Source organism: Microcaecilia unicolor, chromosome 4 (assembly GCF_901765095.1).
Source record: "Microcaecilia unicolor chromosome 4, aMicUni1.1, whole genome shotgun sequence".
Classification (NCBI taxonomy): domain Eukaryota; kingdom Metazoa; phylum Chordata; class Amphibia; order Gymnophiona; family Siphonopidae; genus Microcaecilia; species Microcaecilia unicolor.
In genome coordinates, this window is record NC_044034.1 from 339415119 (window position 1) to 339434690 (window position 19572).

At 46.7% G+C, this 19572-nt stretch overlaps 1 protein-coding gene across 2 annotated transcripts in view; it reads left to right on the plus strand.

Annotated features, from left to right (window-relative positions):
• Positions 1–8246: 8246 nt before the first annotated feature.
• The window catches only part of LOC115469449 (interleukin-5 receptor subunit alpha-like), a 59694-nt gene continuing 48368 nt past the window's right edge, over positions 8247–19572 (plus strand). The window contains exon 1 of one of the 2 annotated variants that reach the window (XM_030202119.1): positions 8247–8479. In XM_030202119.1, coding sequence (XP_030057979.1) covers positions 8432–8479 — 48 coding nt within the window. In that variant the 5' untranslated portion in view covers positions 8247–8431. Of the gene's footprint in view, positions 8480–15531; positions 15691–19572 lie in introns of those variants that run through there. The other variant, XM_030202118.1, reaches the window with a different exon arrangement.

Here is a 19572-nt window from a genome sequence, read left to right on the forward strand (position 1 = left end):
AGAATATAATTGCCAGACCAAAACTAGCCCAATATCCTGCTTCTAACAGTGGCCAATCCAGGTCACAAGCAGCTAGCAGAATCCCAAAGAATAGCAACAGTCCATGCTACCTACCCTAGGGATAAGCACTAGCTTTCCCCGTGTCTATGGAGTTCACCTCCAGGGCTACAGAAATTTGTCCAAACCTTTTTTAAACACAATTATGTTAACAAATTTTACCACATTCTCTGGCAATGAGTTCCAGATCTTAGATATGTATTGAGTGAAAAAATATTTCTCCTATTTGTTTTAAGCATACTATTATTATTATTATTAAAAATTTATAGTCCACATCTTCCAATGCACAAGAAGGGTTACAAATGCAACATCATGGAGTGTCTCCTAGTTTTGTGTTAGTCATTCAAAACTTGTTTTGTTGCTTCTAGTTCAACAGCTGCAACTGCAGAACTTACTTTTATTGCAAGTCACTTTATTGAAAGGGATAGTACCTAGATATAGTACCTTTTGGATACTTCTCCCCCATTCCAAATGCTGGAAGCAGTCCGTTGGTGTTCAGTGCTGGATTAAAAATAACGATCAAAGAGCACTTCAAGAACTTTTCCTAGGCATTTGTTTTTGGTGTTAAATCATTGCAGTTGTAGCCTTTGGAACACATAATATAACTCAGAGAACTGTGATTCCCTTTGTTTTGTACCAGGAAGCAGTGGCGTAGCCAAGGGTGGGCTTGGGTGGGCCCAGGCCCAACCACTGTGGACTCAGGCCCACCCAGTATCAGCACACCTATGATGTGGCTGGAATGGATCCCCAAGTCCCACCAGCCGAAAAACTCTCAACAACTGTCCCTCCTTGCATACCTTTTAAACAGCAGATCTTTGCCTGAAGTGAGCAGCGACTGATACATACTGCCTGCACTGGCCCCATAACCTTCTCTCTGATGTATTCCCGCCTATGCAGAAACAGGAAGTTACATCAGAGGGAAGGCTGTGGGGCCAACAAGAGCAGTGTGTATTAGTTGCTGCTCGCTGTCGGTGAAAATCTATTTTAAAGATATGCAGGGGAGGGGGAATGTTTGAAAGACCATATGGCATGCAGACGAGAGAGGGAGAGACCAAATCACTTGTGGGACAAGGCGGAGTTCTTCTGCCCACCCATCTTGTGCTCAGGCCCATCCAAAATTTGGTGTCTGGCTACGCCCCTGCCAGGAAGGGAAAGAGTAAGGGAACAGAAAAGAAAGGTGGGGACAAAGAGCGAGAGAAAGCTGGGAGCTGTCCATGCTGCAGAAGGGATAGAGAGTGGAGAAGAGGTTCATGTTAAGTTGGGGTGAGATGACTGCTGGGGAGGGTCAAGCCTGAGGAGAAAAATAAAGCTGAGGGATTTCAGGTGTAGGGGAGGAGTCAGGTGTTATAATGGAGGAATTCTGCACAAAATATTACAAAGTATACAGAATTTTGCATAATTTTTAAAATTTTATGCACAGGATTGTCAACATTTTTGCACAAAATGGTAAGGGCCTGATATCCAAAAGCTTCTGCTAGCTGAGCCTATCCAACAGTTTTCTGTGGCACTATTTTTTTTATTACATTTGTACCCCATGCTTTCCCACTCATGGCAGGCTCAATGCGGCTTACATGGGGCAATGGAGGGTTAAGTGACTTGCCCAGAGTCACAAGGAGCTGCCTGTGCCTGAAGTGGGAATCATACTCAGTTCCTCAGGACCAAAGTCCACCACCCTAACCACTAGGCCACTCCTCCACTGTTGCTACTATTGGAGATTCTACATGGAATGTTGCTAATCCACTAGCAACATTCCATGTAGAAGTTGGCCCTTGCAGATCACCAATGTGGCCGCGCAGGCTTCTGCTTCTGTGAGTCTGACGTCCTGCACGTACGTGCAGGACGTCAGACTCACAGAAACAGAAGCCTGCGCAGCCTTCTACATGGAATGTTGCTAGTGGAATAGCAACATTCCATGTAGAATCTCCAATAGTAGCAACATTCCATGTAGAATCTCCAATAGTATCTATTTTATTTTTCAGAATCTCCAATAGTATCTATTTTATTTTTGTTGCATTTGTACCCTGTCCTTTCCCACTCATGGCAGGCTCAATGCGGCTTACATGGGGCAATGGAGGGTTAAGTAACTTGCCCAGAGTCACAAGGAGCTGCCTGTGCCTGAAGTGGGAATTGAACTCAGTTCCTCAGGACCAAAGTCCACCACCCTAACCACTAGGCCACTCCTCCACTGACAGTACCACTGAAAATCATTAGTGAGCATACCAGCACTATCAAATGGAGTAGGGGGTGGAACATGGGTAGTCCCAGGAATTATTTAGATAGCAGTGATATACAGTCCACTATGCAAATAACACTGGCAGTCACTACTCTATTCAGATAGTCAATGCCACTCACTACAGTATCTGATGCTGAATATCTGGATGTTTTTAACCACCATAATTGGAGTTAAAAAATAAAAAGCACTAACTGCAGCAGCTGAACTTTGATCCCGTAAAACTTTGGGACAGAATTTTCTCAAAAGTAAGTATTTACAACTGATACTGGTTTACACTAGCTAAGATCCGTCTTCTGCATTTTTTATTTACAAGTTCTACTTGTAAATAAAAGGAATCCTGTTCAGAAGGAATGGATCCTAAGGAGCTTAGCCGAGATTGGGTGGCAGAGCCGGCGGGGAAAGTGCTGGGTCGACTTATACGGTCTGTGCCAGAGCCGGTGGTGGGAGGCGGGACTGGTGGTTGGGAGGCGGGGATGGTGCTGGGCAGACTTATACGGTCTGTGCCAGAGCCGGTGGTGGGAGGCGGGAATGGTGGTTGGGAGGCGGTGGTGGGAGGCAGGACTGGTGGTTGGGAGGCAGGGATAGTGCTGGGCAGACTTATACGGTCTGTGCTAGAGCCGGTGGTGGGAGGCGGGACTGGTGGTTGGGAGGCGGGGATGGTGCTGGGCAGACTTATACAGTCTGTGCCAGAGCCGGTGGTGGGAGGCGGGAATGGTGGTTGGGAGGCGGTGGTGGGAGGTAGGACTGGTGGTTGGGAGGCAGGGATAGTGCTGGGCAAACTTATACGGTCTGTGCCAGAGCCGGTGGTGGGAGGCGGGACTGGTGGTTGGGAGGCAGGGATAGTGCTGGGCAGACTTATACAGTCTGTGCCAGAGCCAGTGGTTGGGAGGCGGGACTGGTGGTTGGGAGGCGGGGATAGTGCTGGGCAGACTTATACGGTCTGTGCCAGAGCCGGTGGTGGGAGGCGGGGCTGGTGGTTGAGAGGCGGGGATAGTGCTGGGCAGACTTATACGGTCTGTGCCAGAGCCGGCGGTGGGAGGCAGGGATAGTGCTTGGCAGACTTACACAGTCTGTGCCCTGAAAAGGACAGGTACAAATCAAGGGGACCATGCAGGTCTTTTTCTGCCGTCATCTACTATGTTACTATGTTACATACCAAATACTATTATCGTCAGGAGTGGGATAGGAGGCAATATCCTTCCGTGGATTAGGAATTGGTTATTGGACAGAAAACAGAGGGTAGGATTAAATGGCCATTTTTCTCAGTGGAGGAGGGTGAATAGTGGAGTGCCGCAGGGGTCTGTACTGGGGCTGGTGCTATTGAACATATTTATAAATGATCTGGAAATCAGAACGACGAGTGAGATAATTACATCTGCAGATGACACAAAACTATGCAAAGTTGTCAAAAACACATGCCGATTGTGAAAAATTGCAGAAAGACCTTAGGAAATTGGAAGACCGGGCATCCTAATGGCGGATGAAATTTAAAGTGGACAAATGCAAAGTGATGCACATTGAGAAGAATAATCCAAATCATCGTTACCTGATGCTAGGGTCCATCTTAGGAGTCAGCACTCAAGAAAAAAAATCTAGGTGTCAATGTAGACAATATGCTGAAATTTTCTGCTCAGCGTGCGGGCGCAGTCAACATAGCTAACAGGATGCTAGGAATTAATAAGAAAGGGATGCAAAATAAGACCAAGAATATTATAATGCATCTGTATCATTCCATGGTGCAACCTGAACTTGAATATTGAGTTCAGTTCTGGTCACCGTATCTCAAGAAAGATATAGCGGAATTAGAAAAGGTTCAAAGAGGAGCAACCAGAATGATAAAGGGGATGGACTCCTCCCATATGAGGAAAGGCTAAAGAGGTTAGACCTCTTCAACTTGGAAAAGAGATGGATGAAAGGGGATATGATTGAGGTCTATAAAATCCTGAGTGATGTAGAACAGGTAAAAGTTACTCTATTTTTCATTCTTTCAAAACGTACCAAGACCAGGGGGCACGCAATGAAATTACATGGAAATACTTCTAAAATAAATGAGAGGAAATATTTTTTCACTCAAAGAATAGTTAAGCTCCGGATCTTGCTGCCAGAGGATGTAATAACAGCAGTTAGCGTTATCTAGGTTTTAAAAAAGGTTTGGACAAGTTCCTGGAGGAAAGTCCATAATCTGTTATTGAGATGGACATGGGGGAAGCCACTGATTGCCCTGGGATTGGTAGCATGGAATGTTGCTACTAATTAGGAGTAGCCTAATGGTTAGTGAAGTGGTCTATGATCCTGAGAAACTGGGTTCAATTCCCACTAAAGCTCCTTATGATCCTTGGCAAGTCTCTTAACCCTCCACTACCCCAGATACTAAAAACTTAGATCATGAGTCCACTAGGGACTCACATCTAATAGCACTATAGAAATGATTAGTAATAGTAGGTACTCATGACCTGCATTAGCCACTGTTAGAAGCAGGATACTGGACTAGATGGATTATTGGTCTGACCCAATGCGACTATTCATATGCAACATCTAAAAGAAGATTCTCAGGTCTCAAATGCATGCAGGACGTCAGACTCACAGAAACAGAAGCCTGCGCGGCCGCGTTGCTGATCTACAAGGGCAGTCTTCTACATGGAATGTTGCTAGTGGAGGAGTAGCCTAGTGGTTAGTGCAGTGGACTTTGATCCTGGGGAACTGAGTTCAATTCCCACAGTAGCTCCTTGTGACTCTGGGCAAGTCACTTAACCCTCCATTGCCCCTGGTACAAATAAGTACCTGAATATACTATGTAAACCGCTTTGAATGTAGTTGCAAAAACCTCAGAAAGGTGGTATATCAAGTCCCATTTCCCTTTCCCTATTTGAGATTCTACATGGAATGTTGCTACTATTGGAGATTCTAGATGGAATGTTGCTACTATTTCTAGATGGAATGTTGCTACTATTTGAGATCTACATGGAATGTTGCTATTCCACTAGCAACATTCCATGTAGAAGCCTGCCCTTGCAAATCAGCAACGTGGCCGCACAGGCTTCTGTTTCTGTGCAGGACGTCGGACTCACAGAAACAGAAGCCTGCGCGGCCGCGTTGCTGATCTGCAAGGGCAGGCTTCTACATGGAATGTTGCTAGTGGAGGAGTAGCCTAGTGGTTAGTGCAGCGGACTTTGATCCTGGGGAACTGAGTTCAAGTCCCACTGCAGCTCTGTGACTCTGGGCAAGTCACTTAACCCTCCATTGCCCCTGGTACAAAATAAGTACCTGAATATATGTAAATCACTTAGAATGTAGTTAGAAAAACCTCAGAAAGCAGTATATCAAGTCCCATTTCCCTTTCCCTACTGCTTCCCCATCTCTGAAAAAGATTAGTTTGCATATTAATATTTTTTACTTATTGAAATCTACATCGTGTTCTTTCTATTCCTACTTTCCTCTAGGGTATATGTATTGAGGTCTTCAAGTCTCTTCTCACATGTGTTTTGGCACAATCCCCATTTCATTTTTGTCACCTTCCTCTGAACTGCCTCAAGGCTTTTGATGTCCTTAGATACGTCCTCCAGAATTGAACACAATACTCCAAATGGGGCCTCACCAATGACTTATACAGAAATATTAACACTTCTTTTCTTCTATTGGCTATGCCCCTCTCTCTATGCAGCCCAGAATCCTTGTGTTATTAATATAATATTCTCTGCTTATGTGTCTGGGTGTGGGATTGAGGAACTTCTGCTTAGTGGTTCCTCCCCCTTCCCACAAGTCCTCCTGAAGTTATTTCTACAAATTTCGACCATCTATTTCTAGAAAAACAAAATTGATACAGTTAAAAGAGCACAGTAATGCAATGAAAATTATTTTTAGCATGCTTTGCTGTTGTTGCACTGTGTACTATCCAGTAGTGATAGTAAGGAAAGCTAAAAATAATTTGTCACTATGGCATTCATTTTCAAAGCAGACGGACATCTCCAAATGGACAAAAAAAAAATCCTTCTGCAGAAAACATCCAAATCGCAATTTTCAAAAGGCAGAATTTGGAAGTTTTACACTGCAGATCATCCAAATAGCAAGGGGGTGTGTTGTAGACATGTGGGCGGGACTAGGCCTGACCCAAAATTAGGACTTTCAGCCAGTGCCGTAGCGAGGGCAGCTGCCACCCGGGGCGGGTTACCGCTGCGCACCCCCCCCCCCCCCGGGTGCAGCACGGCGCACCCTCCCCCCTCCAGAGCGTGTACTTACAAGGGAAAGCGGCGAGGGATGGGCGGGAGGGCCGAACTGCCCCGAGTGCATGTCGCTGGGAGCTGCGTCGGCTCCGCTGGTTCCCTGCTCTCTCTGCCCCGGAACAGGAAGTAACCTGTTCTGGGGCAGAGGGAGCAGGGAACCAGCGGAGCCGACACCCCCCCCCCCCCCCCAGCGGCGTGCATCCGGGGCGGACCGCCCCACCGCCCCCTCCCTACGCTACTGCTTTCAGCAATAATGGAATGGGGAGAAACGTGCAAAGCAGAAAAGGCCATTTTTAACTAGATCTGTTTCAGTCATGTCCAGGGTACAAAAGTGTGCCCTGATTGAGCAGCTGACCACTGGAAGGATGAAGGCATGATCTTCTCCTGTGGTAGCCCAACGGTAGATCCGGACTGGTGCACAGCAAGCCTGTTGCCGTGTGCCACCCCTTTAGTAAAAGGACCCCACAATTAGCTAATTGGCATTAAATTAGCACTTAATTGGAAATAAGTGGGGCAGGCATCCAATTTACAGTGGGGCATGCGATGAAGCTGCAGTGTGGTAAATTTAAAACGAATCGGAGGAAATTCTTCTTCACTCAACGCATAGTTAAACTCTGAAATTCGCTGCCAGAAAAGGTGGTTAAGGCGGTTAACTTAGCGGACTTCAAAAAAAAGGGTTGGGCGGCTTCCTGGAGGAAAAAGCCATAGAACGTTATTGAATGGACGAGGGAATACAGTATTTCTAGGATGGGCGGGACAAATGGCTTGTTCTTTTCACCACTGTCAGTGACAGGGTGCTGGGCTCGATGGACCCTTGGTCTGTCCCAGCATGGCGATGCTTATGTACTTAAGTGCCAATAATTGACATTAACAATATTAATTGCCACTAATTAGCAGTTGTGTGCATAACTGACTTACACCCCTGTTCTGTAAACTGAGCGCCTATCTTCTTTTGTGCGCAACCCCATATCCTACATAATAATTTGGACCTCCAACATTCTCTGGCTGGCTGGCTGGTCTCGTAACATCTCCTGACGTCAACAAGCCTCCAGCGTTCCCTTCCCTTTCACTGTCCCGCCCTCACGTAATGACGTAATGATGTGAGAGGAGGGCGTAACAGTGAGAGGGAAGGGAATGCTGGAGGCGAGCTGACATCAGGATGTTACGCATGGAACGGAAGCCAGAGAACATTCAGGTACAAATCGCTGGACACGGAGGAGAGGTGAGAATCGCGGGACATCGAGGGGAGGGCAGAGGAGAATCGCTGGACATGGATAGGATGGGAGGAGAGGAGAGAATCACGGGACACGGATGGGAGGGCAGGGAAGAGGAGAATCGCTGGACATGGAGGGGAGGGCAGGGGGAAGAGAGGAAAAAATGCTTACACGAGAGCCTTCCTAGGGCCCATTTCATTGTTGACGAAATGGGATTGGTTCCACTAGTAAATAAAATAAAATAAAATAAATGAGAAAGGAAAGGAAAGCCTTAGTAAACCAAGCCCTTTTCTCTTTCTACTCCCAAGACCTATACCGCAATATAGCCTAACTGTTTGTTTCAGGAAGCAGTCTGCAAGAATTCAAAAGCTTCCCCTTTCATTTCCACACCAGTTCCAAGAATGTGGAGTCCCCCCCTCCCCAAGCAGCTGACACAATCAAGTATTTAAAAAAAAAAAAAAAAAAACTTTTAACAATCAAAGCCAGAAACCCCAGAGGATGAGAGTAACAGAGCAGCAGAAGGAACCATGCTGTCAGATACACCTGAACTGCAGAGATTCAGGGGAACACAGCATATTCCAGGCTGGGTAACAAGGCCCATAGTTCCTGTGTGAAAAAGAGAACTGCTTAAAAATACTTCACTTGCTGTGGAAAACAAGTTTATTGCTCATCTGGGCTAAAATATTCATGTGAAGCTGAGTCAGAAGATGGAGACATTGTGGCTGAACTTCAAAATGATTCCTACATTCAGAGCTGTGAGTATGTAAAACAGATCTACCTTCATTAATATATGGGTGTTTGGGATCTCTTTTGCCTGCATCTTGTGTGTATGATGGTTTCTTGGGGGGGGGGGGGGAATTATGTTCTTTAATTTTTTTTTTATTTTTAGGTCTTTTAATTAGCTCAATTAGATTCTCTGAATGATCTAGTCCCTCTTGCGTTTACTTACTACTACTTAACATTTATAAAGCGCTACCAGGGTTACGCAGCGCTGTACAATTTAACACAGAGGACAGTCCCTGCTCAAAGGAGCTTACAATCTAAAGGACAAAAAAGTGCAGTCAATCAAATTTGGGCAGTCTAGATTTCCTGAATAGATGAATAATGGTTAGATGCCAAAAGCGACATTGAAGAGGTGGGCTTTGAGCAAGGATTTGAAGATGGGCAAGGAGGGGGCTTGGCGTATGGGCTCAGGGAGTTTATTTCAAGCATGGGGTGAGGTGAGGTGAGGCGAGGCGAGGCAGAAAGGGCGGAGCCTGGAGTTGGCGGTGGTGGAGAAGGGTACTGAGAGGAAGGATTTGTCCTGTGAGCGGAGGTTACGGGTAGGAGCGTAAGGGGAGATGAAGGTAGAGAGGTAATGAGGGGCTGCAGACTGAGTGCATTTGTAGGTTAATAAGAGAAGCTTGAATTGTATGCGGTACCTGATCGGAAGCCAGTGAAGTGACTTGAGGAGAGGGGTGATATGAGCATATCGGTCTAGGCGGAAGATAAGACGCGCAGCAGAGTTCTGAACAGATTGAAGGGGGGATAGATGGTTAAGTGGGTGGCCATTGAGAAATAGGTTGCAGTAGTCAAGGCGAGAGGTAATGAGAGAGTGGATGAGAGTATGGGTGGTGTGCTCAGAGAGGAAAGGGCGAATTTTGCTGATGTTATAGAGAAAGAAGCGACAGGTCTTGGCTGTCTGCTGGATATGCGCAGAGAAGGAGAGGGAGGAGTCGAAGATGACTCCGAGGTTGCGGGCAGATGAGACGGGGAGGATGAGGGTGTTATCGACTGAAATAGAGAGTGGAGGGAGAGGAGAAGTGGGTTTGGGTGGAAAGACAATGAGTTCGGTCTTGGCCATGTTCAGTTTCAGGTGGCGGTTGGACATCCAGGCAGCAATGTCAGATAAGCAGGCCGATACTTTGGCCTGGGTTTCCGCAGTGATGTCAGGTGTGGAGAGATAAAGCTGGGTGTCGTCAGCATAAAGATGATATTGGAAACCATGAGATGAGATCAGCGAGCCTAGGGAAGAGGTGTAGATTGAAAAAAGAAGAGGTCCAAAGACAGATCCCTGAGGAACACCAACAGAGAGCGGGATGGGGGTAGAGGAAGATCCATGAGAATGTACTCTGAAAGTACGGTGGGAGAGATAAGAGGAGAACCAGGAGAGGACAGAGCCCTTATTATTTAATAAAAAGTGACTTTTGAAGTCTGTGGTACAAAGAATTAAATGGCAATTTCTGTAAGTACATTGGATTAACATTTATTTCTTATAAACTCTATTCTGTTACCTCCATTACCATTATTGGGTTTTATCATAGCATAGCTAAGAGATCTTCGTAGATGGTATATTCCTGTAAATTAAGTTTTTTTTTCTAGTTTAGAAACTTGAGTTATATAATGAAGTAACAAGATTACTGTATCAAGGTGATGAAGAGGATGTTGCCCATGTGGAATTCCGTAAGGCTTTGCATGGTGTTCTTCATACCAGGGGCGTAGCTAGGTGGGGCCTCCGCAGATTTAGCCCTGGCCCCCCTGTTTTCACCCCCTCCCCCCCCGCCACATTCAACCCCCCCTCCCGCTGCCACCAACCCTCCCCGCCGCCGCCGCCGTCAGGTACCTTTGCTGTTGGGGGTCCCCAACCCCCATTAGCTGAAGTCCTCCAGCGCCGGTCTCTGGCGCATTGCTGATCTGGATTCTGTTTCTGTGAGTCCTGACGTCCTGCACGTCCCTACGTGCAGGACGTCAGGACTCACAGAAACAGAATCCAGATCAGCAACGCGGACCGGCGCTGAAGAGGACTTCGGCTGACGGGGTTTGGGGACCCCCGCCAGCAAAGGTACCTGATGGCGGCGGCGGGGGAGGGTTGGTGGCGGTGACAAGAGGGGGGCAGCAGCGCAGGGGGAGGTCAAAAGTGGAGGGGGGCGGCGGCACCAGGGGGGGGGGCTAAAATGTGCCCCCTCACCTCAGGCTCTGAACCCCCCCCTCCCACCGAAGTCTGGCTACGCCCCTGCTTCATACAAGTCTGGTGAACAAACTGGAATGTATAGAGCTAAGGCAGAATGGTCTAAATTACATGAGCAGTTAATTGGTTGACCAAAACAGCAAGTAGAGATCGGTGATCGGCACAGTCTGTTCTCTGATACAGTGACCAGTGGTGCACCCTTGGATCTGGTGCTAGGACGAGGTTCTTTTCAAAATCCTTATTAGCAACATTACAGAGAGAGTTGAGGGGGAAAAAAATTATGCTTCTCTGCCCATGATAAAGACATCTGTAACAGAGTGGACATGCTGAAAGGCTTCAAAAAAAATTAAAGGGGACATGGATAAAAAAAGCTGTAAGAATGGTCGGGTGCAAAAATGCAGCAGCTGTTTGTCATTTAGAAAGTTTATAGTTTACTTAAAAATTTGCTGTACCGCTAATGCTAAACTAGCAGGTCTCAGCGGTTTATAATAAAGCATAATAAAAAGAAAAAAAGCTACAATTTAGATACAGGAAAGGCAAGAAATAGAAAGTATTAAACAAGAAAGAGATTTAGGAGTAAATCATCTCAGGTGATCTCAATGCCATAGGAGCCAACTTTGATTGCGGGTGCTAAACCCAACAGAAATAAATTCTCCCTGGACATCAGTGAGTGTGCTCAATATTGGGGATGCTCAAGCACCCACAGAGCTGGCCTATGGTCATTGCAATAAAGCAACAAAGAAAGTGAACAGTATACAGAAATAGAGGGACTGGCAGCAGCCTGTCTTCCTGCTCCTCTCACCCATGCACTGATTGATCCTGTAGATCAGGAGCGTAGCCAGACAACAGATTTTGGGTGGGCCTAGGCAAGAAGTGGGTGGGCACCAAATGTTCTCCCCCCCCCCCCCCCCCCACCATCACCAAAAGACTTCTCAGCTGGCAGGAAAATGCTTCTTTCGACCTTGGCAGTCTGCAGCAGGCATGAGCTGAAAACTGAACATGCGCAGGTGCCAGTATCGTGGAGAGTAGCGTTTTCATTACCATCATGGGGAAGTCTTCAGCTGGTAGAGCTTGGGATCTTTACCAGCTACCGCTAAACGTGTGCTGCTGTTGGGTGGGCCTGAGCCCTAAGTGGATGGGCCCTGGCCCACCCAGGCCCACCTGTGGCTATGCCACTGCTGTAGATGCTCCCTTCCTGTCTCTTCCCTGAAGGCCAATTATTGCTTGGGAGAGAGGAGGAAGATAGCTACAGATAATATCAAACACTGCCTGACTTTTCTCATCCTAGAACTGCACTGCTGATCCAGGGTTCTTCGGCGGTCTCCCCTAGAGCTGCTCCCTTTCCTGCTATCCCACAACACCAGAGTCTTCTTTGCAGCTGGAGACAGGTCATGCAGCCATGAGGACAGGAAGGAAGGGGGGCGGAGAGACAAAGACAGGGAAAGGAAGAGACTGAATAGAGAAGCTCAGCAGGGGAGAGCATCCGAGTTTGAGAGACACAGGGGCCCTTTTACTAAACCGCGTAGGCACCTACGCAAACCCAACGCGTGTCAACTTGGAGTTACCGCCCGGCTACCGTGAGGTCCAGGCGGTGATTTCATTTTTTTACGCATGCCCGCTATGCGTGCTGGAAAATAGTTTCCATTTTCCTGCGCATGGCGGAAACCAGGCGGTAATCGTCATTCTGCGCATGTAGATGATTACCTCATGGTTACTGCATGAGACCTTACCGCGAAGTCAGTGGCTGGCGGTAAGGTCTCAGACCCAAAATGGACTCTTTCTCAGTCTGCGTAGCAGGTCTCATCATCTCTCAACGTTCTGGAACAGTAAACTATAGTAAGTTACAGACTTTAATTGTCCTTTGTGCTCTTGACACTCTTCCCAGCCTATAGCTACTTAGAGTAGTGGGTTGATAGATGTCATAGTACTTTTGTTAAAAGTTTCACTTTTGTGAAGCATTCATCATGTTTTGATCTCCTAGATCCTTTATCTTTCAAATACTAAATGCCACAGCTCCAGACTATATGGTACCATTAATAAACTTACCTCAAAGAAACACTAAATATGAAGCAAGAAACTATCTCAGATTACACCTACCAAATTTGCAAAAAAGTGATCTACAAAACTGTCCACTCTGCAGACTTCACTTACCTAGGAACTAAATGGTGGAACTCCTTTCCACCCAAAATAAGAAATATACAGGAATATACTGGATTCTGCAAAATCCTCAAATCGTTCCTATTCAAACAAACCCTCACAAAGAACAACCTACTACTACTACTTGACATTTCTAAAGCGCTACTAGGGTTACGCAGCACTGTACAATTTAACATAGAAGGACAGTCCCTGCTCAAAGGAGCTTACAATCTAAAGGACAAATGTACAGTCAGTCAAATAGGGGCAGTCTAGATTTCCTGAAAGGTATAAAGGTTAGGTGCCGAAAGCAACACTGAAGAGGTGGGCTTTGAGCAAGGATTTGAAGATGGGTAGGGAGGGGGCTTGGCGTAAGGGCTCAGGAAGTTTATTCCAAGCATAGGGTGAGGCGAGGCAGAATGAGCGGAGCCTGGAGTTGGCGGTGGTGGAGAAGGGTACTGAGAGGAGGGATTTGTCCTGTGAGCGGAGGTTACGGGCGGGAACGTAAGGGGAAATGAGGGTAGAGGGGTAATGAGGGGCAAAGAACAACCATATCTCAAACAATGAATTATTACCTAAATTGGTTATTACTCTATGTAATCTAAATTACGGGAACCACTGGTTTTGATCTAATTCCTTATTCTATTTCCCAGTTGGTACTTGCTATCCCAACAGATGTCTGTATTACAGCTTTTATCCAATTGGACCTCAATGCTTCCAAGCTTGACTGGTCTCCAAGAGCTCACCCTTTGCTCAATGTTTAAATGAGCGGCCACGCTATTATTGGAGCTAATCTTATCATTGGTCCATTTTCAAAAGGACCCGGTGCTCACCGGTTAATGTGAAAAAAGCCCAAAATCTAGGAGGAAAAACCATTAACCACGAGCATAGGCGGCCCGTATAAGAGGCTTGGGGAGGCTAAGCCTCCCCAGCCCAATCGTGGACTTCCGCTTGTGATGCAGCCCACACCCCCGCCCTGCGCATTTTGACCTTTTATTTCCGTGGCAGCGACGTCAATGAAGAAAAAGACTACAGGCTCGCCGCCAGCTTCTCCCTTCTCTCTGCACACAGTGTCCCGCCTTCTATGGTGATGCATTTCCTGTTTCCGCGAGGGCGGGACACTGTGTGCAGAGAGAAGGGAGAAGCTGGCGGCGAGCCTGTAGTGTCTTTTTCTTCATTGACGTCGCTGCCACGGAGCGTATGGAGGTAAGCTCCGCCCCCTTTAGCCTCCCCAAACAGTTGGGCTACCGACTGTCTATGACCACGAGCCCTACGTCCATAAATATATCCTACTATTGAAAGAATAATACTCAACAAACAAATTAATAGAAATCTGTCACCCGTTGACTTTTCTTATTTGTTAATATTTTCACTGACTTTCTTATTTGTACCCACATCAGTCAGTAACACTTCTATAGAGAATATTCAAACTTTCTAGTAATTCACAGCTACAAAGTACACTTATCTTATTCAGTAGTGCTTCTTTTTTCTGGCAGGTTCTTATATAGATGGTGAGTGGCAATTTCTCCTTTCAGCTAGTTCTCCAATACCATTCTTATCAGCTATTCCTGATGATTTCTTCAGCTAACTATCCAATGTCATTAGCATCTGCTGTTTCTGTCTGTTTTTTTAATTAGTCTTTTAAATCAATACCAGTGGTGTGCTGGAGCCGGCTCCCACCAGCTCGCAAGAGCCGTTTGCTAAATTTTTAAGAATTTTGGGAGCCAGTTGTTAATGTAGCTACTTTAACAACCGGCTCCCCAAATTTGGGTTTGGATACCCTCCTGGCATCAGCGTTCCCCTACCCTATGTCTGTGGCTTAGGTTAGGCATCTTTTTTCCCCTCTTCTCTACTACTACTAAACATTTCTAGAGCGCTACTAGGGTTACGCAGCGCTGTACAGTTTAACAAAGAGGGACAGTCCCTGCTCAAAGGAGCTTACAATCTAAAGGACGAAATGTCAAGCTGGAGCAGTCTAGATTTCCTGAAGAGAGGTATAGTGGTTAGATGCCGAAGGCGACATTGAAGAGGTGGGCTTTGAGTAAGGATTTGAAGATGGGCAGGGAGGGGGGCTGGCGTATGGGCTCAGGGAGTTTATTCCAAGCATGGGGTGAGGCGAGGCAGAAAGGGCGGAGCATGGAATTGGCGGTGGTGGAGAAGGGTACTGAAAGGACGGATTTGTCTTGAGAGCGGCGGTTACGGGTAGGAACGTAAGGGGAGATGAGGGTAGAGAGGTAAGGAGGGGCTGCAGATCGAGTACATTTGTAGGTTAGTAGGAGAAGCCCCATACCTTTCTGTGCTCAATTTTGCCCCCCTGCACCTCCTTGCCTCTTGTACTGCCGGCCGCGGAGCACTTAATTTTTTTAAAGCAGTGTTGGTATACGTCGGCAGGGAACAGGCTGTTTCAGCCAATCCCGGGGCCTTTCTTTAGCCCTCCGGGGTGGGACAGGCTGAAGGAAGGCCCCTGGGATTGGCTGAAGTAGCCTGTTCCCTGCCGACGTATACCAGCACTGGTTTAAAAAACTGACCGCGCCCCGGCCGAGTGTGTGCTTGCTTGCGCGCCTTCTCGACTTGTTGCAGGTAGTGCCAGTGGTGATCTCTGTGCCCCCTTGATCGCAGCTGTTTCACGTGGCCAGGCCTGGTCCTCTTGGCTGTGCTGCAGCGCGGAGACAGTCGCCAGATGGAAGGTGTCTCTGGTGGCGGGTCCCCTCCCGATCTGCTCTTATTGTCAGAGAGAGCAGATCATCAGGAGAGAGGGACCTGCAGCGCCACCAAAGAGGACAGAGCCAGAAGAGACACAGAAAGTGTGAGTCTGGGATGGAGGGTGGAGGGAGCCGGAGCAGATCGGATTGGATAAGAGCTGCTGCAACCACATTGTACTTAATTGTTGGTAACATTTTTATTTAATCTTATTTATATTTTCAAACATACCAGCCAGCTGCTGCAGCATACAGATGTACTAGAGAAAGTATAACTTTTTATAGGTAGAGTAGTAATTTGTTATAAATCATAATTTGTGTGTCATTTGGAGGAGGGGCTGGTAACAGGGACACCCTAGCATGTGTTATATACTTGCAGTGATTTCTTTTCTCCTGGTAAAAAGGTCCACTAAAACAGACATCATATTATGAGAATCAGGTGCTCAACATTCAGAGTTTCTATCTATTTACTTATTTTTGGCATTTGATCCCACATTAAACATGAAATAGATTGGAACCTGGGCGCATTTAAAATCTTTCTTTTTTTCTGGAGAGAGTAATGCATTGCCCCCTCCCAGGCTCTCTACCTGGGTTTAGCCAACCTTGCAATTGGGGGAGGGGGCACAGAGGTAGACTGGGGCCCCTGTGCCCCCCCAACAAAAAAATTGCAAGGCTGGCTATACCTGGGGAGAGAGCCTGTTGTTAAAATTTACCAGCACACCACTGATCAATACCCTCAGCTGTTCCTGCCAGCTCCTGTTGGTATTTTTTTTTCTTTTCTACTTTTCTAACGGGCTCTTATATATCTGGTGAGTGGTAATTTTTAACTCTCCCATACTATTCTTCTCAGCTGTTCCTGCCGAATTCTTTTGCTAGCCTTTTTTTCTAACACTCTAAAGCCTCTATCGTCCTGCCAGTTTTTTTGTTTTTTGCTACCGTGCTCTGCAAGATTGTCTCCAGATTCTCGGCCTCAATTTCTCCTCCAACGTCTCGTTAACGCCTCGTTTCGCAAACCATTCTTCCCCCTGCTTCAGGAAAGAAAACTTTCATTCTGCATTATTCACGAACGATTTCTTCTAACCTCAAGATGGCCGTGGGGTTTTTTTTTTAACGATTTGTCTCAAAATCAGATGCCTATTGGTTGACACTGAGACTCAGTGTCAACCAATAGGCATCCGATTTTAATTTAAAGGGCCAAGCTGTATTTAAAAAAATGCTTTCCATTCAATGCTTTTATTCATGCCCTCTGGTGCAATGGTATGGTATTGAAAAATAAATCTCTGGGCGTAGCCAGACTTCGGCGGGAGGGGGGTTCAGAGCCCGAGGTGAGGGGGCACATTTTAGCCCCCCCCCCCCGGTGCCACTGGACCCCCACCCCACCATTGCCGACACCCCCTGCAGTTGCCGACCCCGCTGCCGCCGCCGCCACCACCAGCTTTGCCCCCCCCTGCTGACGACCCTCAACCCCCCTCCCGCCGCCAACCCGCCGTCACCTACCTTTGTTAGCTGATCTGCAAGGCTTTGTTCTGTGAGTCTGACGTCCTGCATGTTGTACATGCAGGACGTCAGAAACAGAAGGAAGCCTTTTGCGGGAAGAAGAGGACCTCGGCTGGCGGGGGTTGGGATCCCCCGCCAGCAAAGGCAGCCGACGGCGGGTTGGCGGCGAGAGGGTCATCAGTAGGGGGTCCAGGGCCAAATCCATGGGGGCCCAGGCCCCCCAGGCCCCACGTATCTACGCCACTGCTCTGTTCTTTTTGCCAGCGCTGTTTTTTAACATCCCCCCCCCTTGCCCTTTTAGATCCTATCTATTACCATGAAGCCCATTTGTTCAAATGTGTGTCCTTTCTCTATACAATGTTGTGCCATTGGAGCTTCCAATCTTCTATGCAATATCCCATGTTTATGCTCAATTACTCTTGTCTTAAATTTACAGGATGTGTGTCCAATATACAATTTACTATAGAGAATCCACGTACATGGAGAACTCAGTAGATCCCATGGGGTGTAAAATGAAAATAAAAACAGGTGGCTCATACTTCCACCTGTTTTTATTTTCAATATACAATTTACTACATGGACATCTACAGGCATAGGTTTGGAGAAATAAAGTGAGGAGAATGAATGAGGATACCAAAAATATGTTTATTCACATAAAAAAATGACCCGACACGGCCGTGTTTCGGCCCAAAGGCCTGCCTCAGGGGTCTTTAGCAATCTCCTCTCTTCAGAAAAAATTTGGCAATTGCACACGCTTTTTCGGAGAGGAGTATATCAGGCTTGTTCCTGGCTATCAAAAATTTTTTTCTGAAGAGAGGAGATTGCTAAAGACCCCTGAGGCAGGCCTTTGGGCTGAAACACGGCCGTGTCGGGTCATTTTTTATGAGAATTTTGTCATTTTTTTTATGTGAATAAACATATTTTTGGTATCCTCATTCATTCTCCTCACTTTTTTTCTCCATATCTCACGGTTTCGTGAGGGTTTTTACCTCCTTTTTGTTTTATCATCTACAGGCATAGATCACATTGGTAGAGTCACAGTCTGTATCACCTCGTACCTGTATTTGTTGTTGACCCAGGTCAGTGTCGATCCCTCAATGATATTAGGGCATAAACAGTACTTCCCACATCTTTTATGATAGCCCAAAACCAGTGCTTTTTTTGCCCCCTCCCTGGCGGTGAAGTTGCGAAGCACGCGGTGCAGGACGTCAGACTCACAGAAACAGAAGCCTGCGTGGCTGCATTGCTGATGTGCAAGGGCAGGCTTCTACATGGAATGTCACTAGTGGAGGAGTAGCCTAGTGGTTAGTGCAGTGGACTTTGATCCTGGGGAACTGAGTTCAATTCCCACTGCAGCTCCTTGTGACTCTGGGTAAGTCACTTAACCCTCCATTTCTCCTGGTACAAAATAAGTACCTGAATATATGTAAACTGCTTTGAATGTAGTTGCAAAAACCTCAGAAAGGCAGAATATCAAGTCCCATTTCCCTTTCCCTTTCCCTTTAGGACTCTAAGGGGTCCTTTTACTAAGCTGCAGAAAAGGGGGCCTGCGCTGACATCAGCACGTTGTTTTTGACATGCACTGAGGCCCCCTTTTACCACAGCAGGTAAAAGGCTGGTTGTTTTTAAAGAAATGGCCATGCGGCAAATGAATCACTTGCCACATGGCCATTTCAGAGGGGAAACACTTACCGCCACCCATTGAGATGGCAGTAAGGGCTCCCGTTCTAACCTGACGGTAACCAGGCAGCATGTGGCACTGCCCGCTACAGAAACAAAAATATTTTTGTACTGCCAAAAATGGTACGTGCTGGGGCGGGAACTACTGCTGTGCAGCTGCGGTAGCCCGGCGGTACTTCTGGTTTAGCGGGCAGTAAGCTCCCTTTGGACTTCCTGCCGCTTAGTAAAAGACCCCTTTAATTGAACAAAAAATAATTACTAATTAAAATTCATGCCAAATTATAGCCCCCTTTTATCAAGTCACGTTAGCGGCTGTCATGCAGTAATACTGACAAAGACCATTTAAAGTGAATGGGCTTTGTTAGCATTACTGCACAAGCAGCCGCTAGCGTGGTTTGATAAATGGGGGCCTATATATTCACAGGACAAATATTCTATATTATTTAATTTGTAACTGGAATGTTTAATTAAGGAAGGACTCAATATACAAACTGTTAAATGGTTAAAAAAAATGTTTAAACCCACTATCTAGTGGATGAGTCACAAGAGGATCTGAAAGAATGTATAGGAAACATTTGTAATAATAGGCGTGACTGATACTCATAGAAACAGAGAAACATGACTGCAGATAAAGGCCAAAAGGGCCCATCCAGTCTGCTCATCCACAGCGTCGATTATCTCCTCCTGTCCTTAGAGATTCCACATACTTGTTCCATGCTTTCTTGAATTCAGACACAGTCTCCACCAGGAGACTGTTGCATGCATCCAACACCGTTTCTGTAAAAAAATATTTCCTTAGATTACTCAGAGATCAAAGAACCAGTGGCGTACCAAGGGTGGGGGGCGGTCCGCCCCGGGTGCACACCGCTGGGGGGGGTGCCGCGCGCCTGTT